Source organism: Equus quagga, chromosome 7 (assembly GCF_021613505.1).
Source record: "Equus quagga isolate Etosha38 chromosome 7, UCLA_HA_Equagga_1.0, whole genome shotgun sequence".
Taxonomy (NCBI): Eukaryota; Metazoa; Chordata; class Mammalia; order Perissodactyla; family Equidae; genus Equus; species Equus quagga.
In genome coordinates, this window is record NC_060273.1 from 50736286 (window position 1) to 50748394 (window position 12109).

Here is a 12109-nt window from a genome sequence, read left to right on the forward strand (position 1 = left end):
GAAGCAGAGTGTGCAAACTTAACTGCTAGGCCACTGGGCAGCCCCTCAAAGATTTTTTAAGGAGTAGAAACCTTTATGCACACACAGTGTCATTTCACAAGATGATTTAAGTCTATGTATATTTCAAAAGAAAAAAGAAAAAAAGAAAAAAACCAAAACATTCATTACAATGTAGACATATTCATCCTAGAGTAAATCTTTAAAGTAAGGTGAATCCCAAAGCCGACCTCATCTGAGAGCTGTGCAATACAACAATACATGGAACTCCGTGCTGGAACCCACCATCACAAAGTTGAAATCTTCTAAGTCTGGAGCAGTGTGTATTGAGCACCTACTTTGTGGCGGATGCCAGATAGAAGAGTTTGTGGCTAACCTTGAAATTCAGAAAGGGGGATGCTTGCCAGACTCAGGCACGTCCTGTGCTCTCTCCGAGTTTATTAGTGTCCCCTGACATGTGATGTGAAGTTGTCAAACACGTGTTTACTCTTGATCAACCAGCGCACCTGGCCTCATCCCGGGGCTTGCTGGATTCCAGACCCCCTGCAGTCAGTGCTGGAGACCTCTGGCCTCGGACTCAGGGAGGATGGCCACACCTGGACTGTTGGCAGAAGCCAGGCAGCAGAGTATGCAGTGAAAGTCGTTGACGCAATAGCAACTGTAAGGCCACCCATTACGTGTGTGTCAGGCTCCAGGAGGAAGGAGGTGGGGGAAGAGTCCCAGGAAGGGAAGATCTTCTATGTTCTCGCCACAAGAGGTGCTGGAGGGGTTAGCTAACACTGTGGCAATCATTTCGCAGTACGTAAGTGTATCAGATCAACGTGTTGTACACCTTAAACTTACACAATGTCATAGGTCAATTATATCTCAGTAAAGCTGGGGGGGGGGGGAGGGAAAGGAGGCCATTTCCCATGGGCATGGCAGGAGCAGACGCTGTTATGACCGAGTGCACAGGAGGGTCAGAGCAGCTTTACACTTCTTCAGACCCAAGCCCGCTGATGAGTTTGTTCATTCGTGCATTCATTCATTCACTCACTCACTGGCTCCTTCTCTGTTCATTCATTCACTTCTCTATCTCACTCATTCGTTAACTCACTCACATATGCATTCATGCATTTGCTCATTAAATTAATCATCGTTTATTTGGTACCTGCATGGAGCCACAGGTACAGGGCTAGATCAAAGGGATCCGGGGCGGGGGGCGGTGAGGTCTCGTCCCTGCTCCCAAGGAGTGAGAGCCTCCTCAGCACAGGGCACCCATGTGAGGGCAGAGCCTCACAACCCAAGATCATCAAGGTGTATTCACGATCCACCAGGGTGATGAGACATTTTTTTACCCCCAGTGTGGATCAGGGAATTAAGACAGGCGCAATGACATCACCAGGTAAAATGCCTAGGCTCCGTCAGTCTAATGAGGATTTAGTGGGATTGCCCACTGTCTTCCCTCATGCCCACCCTTGGAAACACGAACAGGGACTGGTAGAGAAGCCCCAGGACCTAGCCCACGGCTGGCACAGAGGAAATGCCCAGGGAATATTTTCATGTCTCTGAGGCAGAGGCTGATGTGGTGGGAAGTACCTGGGCCCTGGATTCTGACTGCCTCGGTCTGGATCTCCACCATTTCCTGAATACACTTTCGATAAGATATTTGGCCTCCTGGTCACTCACTTTCCTCATCTGAGAAATGGGAATAATGATAGTACTTACCACATCGGTTTGGTGTCAGGATTAAATGAACTCTTAGCACAATGTCTGGCACAAAGTAAGCACTTAGTAAGTGGTAGAAATTATTGTTTATTAAGTGAATGAATAACAATGGCCAATCTGGGGCTGGCCCTGTGGCCAAGCGGTTAAGTCGGCCCGCTCTGCTGCGGTGGCCCAGGGTTTTGCCCGTTCGGATGCTGGGCATGGACATGGTACCACTTATCAAGCCACGTTGAGGCGGCGTCCCACATGCCACAACTAGAAGGACCTGCAACTAAGATATACAACTTTGTCCGGGGGGATTTGGGGGAAAAAAAAAAAAAAAAAAAAAAAAAAAAAGATTGGCAACAGTTGTTAGCTCAGGTGCCAATCTCTGAAAAAAAAAAAATGGCCAATTTTATTAGGCTGAGCATTTACTGTCAGGCATTGTGCCAACAACTTTACAACATCACCTTATTTAATCTGGCAAAGAACCCTCTGAATTGTCCCCTTTATAGCTGAGAAAACAGAAAGAGATGGGAGCAGAATGTGAACATGATCCACCATTAGATACTCAATATGGCTATTGTTATCTTGCAGCCAATATAGTATTGAGATAATGATGAGATTCATAGTCATTAACATAGAAAGGTGTCTATTAAGGAGGAAAAAAGTAATCTGCAAAATAATATTAACAGCACGATCCCATTTTGTTTATGGAAGGATGTCAGTAAAATGTGAACAGTGATTATCTCAGATTAGTGGCATTATGGGTGACTTTAATTTTCCCTTTTGCTCTGATTTTCCTCCAATGGCACTATGAGCATGTATCATTTGTGTAATTAAAATCATATTTTAAGGGTTTTAAATTCTTGTTTAAGAATATCCCCAACTTTCAATTTAGCTTTTCTCTGCAGGCTGTCTAAAGGAAGAAAACAAAAGACAGAAGACCCTCGCTACTTTCAATTTTCCCTTTTTCTGGTGGCCGGGATGGGTGGGAGGGGGTGTCGGCTTTCCCTTTCGACACAGATAAGACGATCTTGGAGGGGGCCTGACCGGAGGCGCAGCGGTTAAGTTCGAACCTTCTGCTTCTCAGTGGCCTGGGGTTCGCCGGTTCGGATCCTGGGTGCGGACATGGCATCGCTTGGCACGCACTACTTGGTGGTAGGCGTCCCACATATAAAGTAGAGGAAGATGGGCATGGATGCTAGCTCAGGGCCAGTCCTCCTCAGCAAAAAGAGGAGGACTGGCAGTAGTTAGCTCAGGGCTAATCTTCCTCAACAAAAAAAAAAAAAGAAAAAAGAAAAAAAAGGGTGATCTTGGAGATGAGGTGGAACCACACAATTCCTTGTAACCCTGGAGTCAGGCGGCCGGACATGGGTTTGAAGTCCAGCTTTACCACCAGCTGGCTGTGTGATGGAGACAAGTTACTAAATCCTGTGTTCCCCTTCCTAGAAAGGAGGTCACACTCACTTCGTAGGACTGCTTGAGGATTAAGAAAGGCTGGGCCTGAACAGTCACTCCTTGCCTGGTACATGGAGAATGCCCAACCACTGGTGCCTGCTACTACAACAGTTAAGGCAGAAATAATTTATTTTCGCCAGAATAAAGTGCATGGCCTCATTGCTACGTGACTGACAGAAGACACCCACTGGGGAGGGAAAAGGGTCTCAGGTGGATGTTCTCCTCCCCCCGGGCCCCCTCTCACATCTCTAGACAGCTGCATCTACCTGCTGGAGCAGCTAATGACCCAGTTTCTTCAGAACGGGTTAGGACTACCAGTGGTCTGCCACATTGAGAAAATGTCTTTGTTTCTGGCAAGAATCAAAAACTAACTGAGGATATATGGTAATAAAAACTACAGCTGCCACTCATGAGCCCCACGCTGCACCCCACTTCTTCCCAAGGTTCACATCGCGTCTGCGGTACCCGCGCAGGTAGTGCGGCCACAGCCCTGGGGCTTCTCTCGTCGCCGACGCACCTCTTTGGCAGCTGCAGCCTCCACAGGAGGAGCCCTTGCTGCCTGAACCAGCACAGCCCTAGCCCATCCCCTGCCCGCTGTGGGTCTGCGCTGTAATCCCTGAGGGAGAAATCCTCTTACACCAAAACACCGCAATCTGCACTTGGCTAGATAACTGAATTGGTTTAAGAGAGAAATCATAGAAAGGACACATACATACTTTAACTGTTTTACGTCAACTTAAAACGTATTCGCCAATCTTTTGACCCTGAAGCAGGGCTTTTTCCCTGAGAGACCTCTATTGGAGTCCTTCTTCATTATCCTTACATAAAGCGTGTCCTTAAATAAAGCAACCAGAGAGTTCCAGTTTTCGGTTTCTTTAATGTGGAGCAAGGACTTAAGACCCTTTCAATGTGAATGCACAATCCTCAAGGACCTCCCCCACCCCCTAACCTTTTCGGTCGTCTTGTTCACATCTAATTCTAATTTTGAGGAGGGGGTGGCAACTCACTTTTACTAGGTCTCTCCAAAGTATTCAACTCAGTTTTGTAGCTGCTTTCATTGTCAGTCATATTTCATGGGTTAACTAAGTCACATCCCTACAGCATAAAGCACAGTTGGCAGAAACAGGTTTGGGAAGCCACAAAACTGACTGACGGTAGGCACACTGCTCTTGACTACCAGCTTTGAGTGTCACAAAACTCAGATATCAGACAGGATGTTAGAGAGAGAACGGGGAGGCTCAATGAAGAGTTTCTTGCAGACCGCTGGCTCCCACTTTCATCCCTGATGTGCTTACCCACATTTGTGCCGTTGCGGGAAGGTCCTCCAAGGACTGCACAGCGGGATGGTGAGTACCAGCATAGCTGATGATCTGCCTTTGCTGAGCTTAGGGCTGAAAATGGAATGCCAGGTCCTCAGAAATCAAGAATTTATGAAACACCTTTCATTCATGCAGCCCTTGGCTCAAAGCTGGGAGAAAGGTTAGTACTGTTCTCAAGGAGATTATATTGTATTTGGGGGTTATGTGGAAACGACTCCCATTTTTCAAAATTTACCATGTACCACTTTCCTGCATCCATGAGCTCGTTCTGATCCAGCATGATTTACTTGCACATATGATAGACTTAATTTCCACGACAGCTCTATGTGGGGTAATTACTTTTCCCCTTTTTACCTGAGGAAACTGAGGCACTGAGAGGTTAGGGACCCGGCCTGAGGCCGCACAGCTCAAAAGTGACAGATCTGGAACATTCGGTAGGGACTCCATAAAGGAGGGGCTGCATCCAAGGGGTCTTGACTTTCTGATCCTCCTCACAGATCTTTCCCACATTTCCCAATTTCTCTCCTCTGGAATGAAATCCCATGCTGACTGTGACCCCAGCCTCCAGGCCGCCCAGCCAAGATCAGGTAGAAAGAAACACGCAGCAATATTTCTGAAAATTAGCCTTTTAATCTATTTGAACCCGATGAGTGGGGAAAGAACTAAAACACTTTTTTCCCTGGAGATTTTGTTTATAAGAATAATGGGTCAGAGGTGTCTCTTCCATAGGAAACCGACATCCCCTATGTCCGCAAGTTTTTTTTTTTAAAAAATGCATAAAAGTGGAATTCTAACTCATGTGCATGCCGCCCATTTCCCCACCCCGCCCTGCCCACCCTCTACAGGCACGTGTATTCACACACCAGAGGGACTCCTTCTGTAACTGGGGAACAGAATGTGAAAAAAAATCCATCAAGTGGCCACAGACACCAGAAATAACCAAATGCAGTTTACATTCACAACATCAGTCAACCTATATGCAAAAGGGGAAGCTTTTCTAATTGGAATACGGAGCCAAAAATTACAAATGGCAGAGACTTGAGCTATCCATAGAGATATAATTTAAAAACTCCTTCCACTGGACACTCCCCTTAATTACAAAAGTATGCAAACAATCTTGATATAAATGGAAAAGAGGCGGGCGGCTCTCTCCCTGGGACACGAGGGCATACCTAAAATTCCCTGGGTGGAATTAGTGCCTGCACCATTGCTCCTCCCTTTTGGGACTAACGGGGAAGGACGCGAGGGAGCAGTGGGGTAGGGACCCAGGCCAGGAGCAAGTGGGGAGACAGTGGAGCCACCCAGGGACAAGGAATGTGTTGGTGTGTGGCCAGCCAACAGGGGAGCTCAGTGGCAAGTGGGCCACAACCGAGCTGCAGAGAGGTGCCAGCGCTGTGCACCTCCTGGGCGCCCAGAAGGTGGACGTCCACAGACGGGAGGATGCTGGTCTGCTTTTCTTCCCCACCTAAGGCCTTGGACTGATGCTGGCTGTCTGGGACAGGCTGAGACCTGATGATTTCAGGGTTGCCGAGAAGGATGCTTCCCGTCTGGACATAAGTGCACAAACCATGTCTAGTTCTCAAAGAAGGACCTCCCGGTCACAACCAGCCCCTCCACCAAGAGATGCTCTTGCCACACAGCACAGGGGCCGGCCGAGGCACATTGGCACAGGGTTCAGAGGAGCAAGGTGAAGAAAGGAAGGGGAACTTGCCACCTGCCCAGGGACCAGTGGGCAGATTTCAGTCTCCACCGCTGCTGCTCAGCAACTGGGCATCTGCTTCTTGGGAGAAAAAGAAAGGGATGGGGATAAGGGACTTGAGGCCTGGGTTCTAGGGCAGGCAGGAAGGGATGGAGGGGTAGCGAGGGTCCCAGCTACAATGCCATCTCTCAGGGGCTTGCCTGGGCAGTACCATCCCTTGTTGAGGGCGCCAGGTGGGAGGTACCATTGGGCAGCCTGGTCCAAAGCTGAGAGCCCAGGTCTGCGGGTGATTAGAGCGTCCCAGTGGCGGGGGCTTTGAGATTGTCAGAGCCTGGATGAGAGCTGGTTGACGTGGATTCTGAGCTATTCCCTAAGAGGGAAGGGACTGTATCCTTCAGGAGTGGTCCCCAATATCCTCAAGACCCCCTTCCCTGACTCTGGTCTTGGGGCTCCCCAGGGAAAGGGGCACCACTACTTCAGGCAGTGTAGTTTGTCTAAAATTAAACTTGGGGAAAAGAGGTAGCTGCGAAACCATGAGCCACCTCCTCCCTCCCCCCACCACCACTTGGGGACACAGCCAGATCCTGGGCCAGAGAGAGGGCAGGAGGAGACAGGGCGCGGAGGCAGGGCTGGCAGTCTCCCTGGGTCCTTGGCCACGGGGCCGGGCAGGTCATCAATGCATCTTGCCCAGCTGGATCTTCTTCCAGGCCTCTGAGGCTGTGAAGATACAGGAGTCCAGAATGCCGGCAACAGTGAAGGTCCCACCAATGATGGCACAGATCTGAAACGGGGGTAGGTCAGAGATCAGCACTGGGGGACTGCCAGGTCAGACACCTCCCAAATCACGAGATGATGAGCTCAGCAAATGCAGACGCTCTGCCCCATCATGCCCACCACATGGTAACCAATGGGGTCTGGAACATAGGGCTCAAAAAACCCACTTGTTGGATGATGAATTTAATACTATAATAATAATAATAGTAATCAGCATCAGCTCCTTCCCATATGAACCCTCTGAACGAGGAACGGGATTAGACCTATTTCACAGATGAGGAAACTGAGGCTTAGTTAGGTAACTAAGTTCACAGAGTAAGTAGCAGAGCTGTGACTGGAATTCAGGTATGTCTTGACCCTGGAGCCCTGCGATCTTAACTTTTACTCTAAATTTATCAGCTATTTACAATCCCATTTGTGGTGAAGAAATGGAGGTTCAGAAAGGCGGTGCCACTGGCCCAAGGTCACACAGCCAGGAAGCGGCGATCCTGGGACCTCAACTTGGTCTGACAGGTCCCAGTGCTGCCTCGACTGCGATCTGGGGTGGGCTGACTAGGCAGCACCGGCCTGGACAGCCTGGAGAGAGAAATCTTCTCTCACACTCAGAAGCTTGCATTATATAAGTGGGATAGGTAGTAGTCAAATAATCACACCAAGAGATGCAAAGCAGAACCAAGGCAAGTGCTAGAGAAGAGAAAGGGGCCCACGGCGCTACCAGAAAGGTCCCATCACGGCCAAGTTTCTCACAGCGTCGCGCTATTTACTTTTGGGACCTGATAATCCTCTGTGGCGGGGGCTGTCCTGTGCGCTGAAGGACGTTCAGGAGCATCTGGGCCTCCGCCCATGAGATGCCAATCGTACCCTCTCCTCCCTGTTGTGACAACCAGAATGACTCCAAACATTGTCAAAACTGCCCCCGATGAAGAACTGCTGTAGGAGTGAGATGAAAATGAATGCCACTTGCACGTCTGTCCTTCCTAACCTCCCGCCACATAATAATATAATGACCACAACAAACGCACAGGATGTACACAGCATCTTCCCTGTGCCAGGCATGATTTGAAGTGTTCATGCCTCCTACCTCACGGCATCCCCAGGCCAACCCCAGGAGATAGGGACTTTTCTTATACCTATTTTATAGCCAAGGAAACTGAGGCAGAGACACTGATCGCTTGTCCAATGCCACAGTGATCAGTGGCTGAACTGGGGTTCAAAACTGTGGAGTCTGCATGCATGTATTCATTCATTCACTCATTTATTTATTTATTTGTTTGGTGAGGAAGACTGGCCCTGAGCTAACATCTGGGCCAGTCTTCCTCTATTTTGTATGTGGGATGCCTCCACAGCATGGCTGACGCGTGAAGTAGCTCCATGCCTAGGATCTGAACCCACAAACCCTGGGCTGCCAAAGCAGAGCACACAGAACTTTAAACATTTGGCCATGGGGCTGGCCCCTGCACTTGTTTTTTGGTGAGGAAGATTGGCCCTGAGCTAACATCTGTTGCCAATGTTCCTCTTTTTGCTTGAGGAAGATGGTCCCTGAGCTAACATCTGTGCCAGTCTTCCTCTATTTTGTATGTGGTACGCCAGCACAGCATGGCTTGATGAGCAGTGTATAGGTCCATGCCCAGGATTTGAACCGGCAAACCCCAGGCTGCCGAAGTGGAGTGCACAAACTCAATTACCATGCCACCGGGCCAGCCCCATGGAGTCTGCCCTCTTAACATGACACTCTGTGGCTTCTCAGGCATGAAGTGCCCCACCGAACCAAAGCACTAACTGCTTTGAAGCTGTCAAAACTCCACTCATGACATATCACAATCATGCTGTTTTACTCAAAAATTCCTGGCCTACCTATGAGTTGCTTTCTGGTGCCATAAAAGCAGCACAGTATGGGTGACAGAAGATGACAGAAGTTCACAGAAGACCTGCAAGGAAACTTTAAACGTAGTTTCCCCTTGAGAACATACTTTATGCCGTTCATAAGAACCAATACCACCCATTGCCCTGTATGCCTAGAAGGGAGGCACCTCTTCACTCATGTACCCAGGGGGATCAGGGTGGGAAATAATTTGCCCAAGGTCACAGGGCATGTGTGTGGCAGAGCCAAGTATGTCCACCTCCAGAGCTCTCACTCTTTCCCCCATGCCACATTTAAGGAGCACTTAAATGACCACAGGACTGAGGAGAAGTCAAGTTGGGCAGCCCCAGAGGGCCTCTGAGGCCGCCCTGAAGGCACCAGCGGGTGGCTGGCCAGTCACTGACAATCGACCACTGGAGGGCTCCGGGAGACGGCAGTGCCTTAATGGATCCTCTGGTGCCGTGTACAGGAGGCCAGGAGACATAGCGGAGGCAAGAGGGAAGTGTGAATTGAACAGGCGTTTATTTTTAAAATGATATTTCCACGAGATGAGCTAAGCGGAGGCCTGTGGGGCCCGAGGCAGACAGAGCAGGTCTGTACGGATGGGCTGTAAGTGGAGCAGCTGGCATTCCAGTAATAACAGCCCAAGAAACCAGAGCAGCCCCCCAGGGGATGGAGAGGCTGGGGGCGCTGGGGGGATTATTATGAAGCGTCTTCCCCGGGCGAGGCCTCTCCCTCCGGCTTCGGAGCATGACGCAGGGGCTTTTCAAGGAAGATGACGGCAGGGGAGTTGATTTATTTCGGTCGAGTGGATCAGATGATGGGAGATTTTATCCCACAAAATGCTTTTAGAGCTTGGATCAGAGCATAGGAAAATGTGACTTAAGTGCAATGAAGCAAATAATAAAAAAATAAAAAATAACCACACACACACACACATACACACACATCTATATTCATCTGCACACTCCGGAACCCGCGTGTGCCTATGATTCACATACATCTGGCACCGGGTCTGAAGCCTCCTTTCACTGGGCTGGCCTGGAGCAGGAGACAACACGAGCATTGAGGTACAAGAAGCACACGGCTGTGGGGAAACTGAGGCCTGGGAGCATGGAAGGTGCTGAGCAGCTGACCCGTCCCAGAGTGAGTCCCTGTCAGCCTAGATCTCAGGAGGGCCTGCAGGGAGCTCCCGGTGCCTCTGCTGATAGGACCCAGCTCAGCGGCCTGTCCTCATTATCCTCCATCTATCAAAGGTGCTGGTCACGGGCCAACTGAGGAGGGGGGGGTTCTGGCACGTGGTGGGGGCCCTCAGAGGCTGACAGAGATCTGGTGTGTGCCTGATGCTGCCGCAGCCCCTCCTGTCGTGATTTTGCCTTTTGCCTGCTCGGGCCTCCCTGACAGGCTCAGGTCCACAGGTGGTGATGGGGAGCTGAGGTGCAGGTGGGGGTCACGAGGAGGGGGTCCCGGGGTGCTCTCAGGCTGCGGCCCCCCTGGATCCTGACATAGGGAAGGCCACAGAAACCACCCCCTCCCTGGGAGGTTACCACAGCCCGCCTCGTCCAAGGAGGTGGTCAGTCAGGGTTGCCCCGCGTCCTGAGAAGGCCACAGCTCCTGTGTCTGGAACACAGGGAAATGAAACGCAGCCATGACGCCGCACGACGGCCTGTGCGTGTGGACTCGGGCCCCGCATTGGCGGTGGCCGGACAACAGGCCTCACCACGTCCGTGATTCTTTGCCTGACGTGGGGAAAAAAATGACCGACCACAGATGTTAAGTGATCTCAAGAGCAGGCTGAAGGAGGGGCTGAGGGAAGGGAGGACGGTGAGTTGGCACCTCCGTGACCCGTGGGGATGGGGCCCGAAGTGAATACAAGTGACTAAAACTGAAAATAAAGCAAATCACGCCCACGACACTTAGTTCCCACGGCCTGTTGCTCTGCACGCAGAAGAGCTCGGAGAACCGGGCCTCCATGGGTGCACGGCCCGGAGGACATGGACCTCCTTGCTGTACACAGTGAGGGTGGACTCAGGCAGAGTGGGGGTGAGGGGAGCACTGGGGCCTTCCCTGGGGCCTTCCCTGCTCTGGCAGCAGAAAGAGCTCGACCTTTGGAAGCTGAGTGGTGGCTGTCACTGATTAACTCCAGCCACAGGAGAGCCTTTCTGGGCCTCAGTGTTCTCACCTACAAAATGGGAAAACCACCTCTACTTTGTCCCACTGTGGGAAATCCTTCCGAGTGCCTGGCGCTTAGCAGGTGCTCAGTCAATGATCCCTGATCCCATCTTTCAGTTGACTGGAGGGCTCCAACCTTGTCGCTAAGATTCCCTAAACCTCCCAGAGACCCAGTCCAAGAACAATGGGCAAAGTATCACTTATTCCCCAGAGCAGGCCTGTGGGTCCTGATTTCCATTTTCCACCTGACTCTTTAGGCAGAGGACCAGTCAGTTCACAGACAGACAGGACAGCAAGGGCGTCCCAGGCACCACCGGCAGAGTCTCTGCAGTTGCCCAGGCCCCATGCACCCCAAGGGCCTGCTCTACGGACGGGGTGGCTTCCTCGGGTAAGTGCCAAGAACAGTTTGTAATAAAGAACATCCCTTGGGGGCAAAGCTCCTAGGCCGGAGGTTGTTTCTGTGCTTTGGCCAGTCAGGGAGCTCCTCGTGTCTCCACATCTGCGACCTCCGCCCTGCTGCTTCAACTCTCGCTTTCCCAAACGCCCAGGGGAGAGAAGACGGCAGAAGGACCTGATACACAGCAGGCTCTCTGTACATGCTCATCGAGTAAACGAATGAGCGGCTAGGTGAGAGGGAGCGAATGAGTGGGTGAGTGGGTGCGAGAGGAATGAACGAATGAATGAATGACTCGCTCAGGAGAGGAGCAGCAGACTCCATGCCCAAGGCTTGGGGCAAACGTGGCTCCCTCTGGGGTGTCAGCCAGGAGCGGGGCTGCGGAGGAGACTCAGGATGGTATAGCGAGCCTTACGTCACCCCAGCTGCCGATGCCTCAGTTTCCCTACTTTTAAAAATGGGAAGGCTAGTCCTCACCCCTCAGGACTGCTGTGAGACTGAACAGGGTGTCCCTGTCACACATGCACCCAGGCACCCACATGCCTGCTCCCTTGGTCCCTCACCGCTGCCATGCCCTTGCACCTCCTGACCAGGCCCCACGTGGGGGGACAAGCTGTGGGTGTGGCAGGGGGGCCACTGAGCCAGCACAGGCAATGCTCCTCTGGTCAGCAGCCCCAGCTCCAGCAATGAAAACAAGGACAATCCAATATCCAGGACCCACTGGGTCTGAGAGAAGCACACTACTT

The 12109-nt window shown here is 51.1% G+C and overlaps 1 protein-coding gene across 1 annotated transcript in view; it reads right to left on the minus strand.

The window, feature by feature from the left end:
• Window positions 1-5073: 5073 nt before the first annotated feature.
• Window positions 5074-12109, minus strand: part of ERGIC1 (endoplasmic reticulum-golgi intermediate compartment 1) — a 102495-nt gene continuing 95459 nt past the window's right edge. Inside the window, exon 10 of the mRNA XM_046667768.1 lies at window positions 5074-6943. Coding sequence (XP_046523724.1) covers window positions 6836-6943 — 108 coding nt within the window. The 3' untranslated portion in view covers window positions 5074-6835. The remainder of the gene's footprint in view (window positions 6944-12109) is intronic.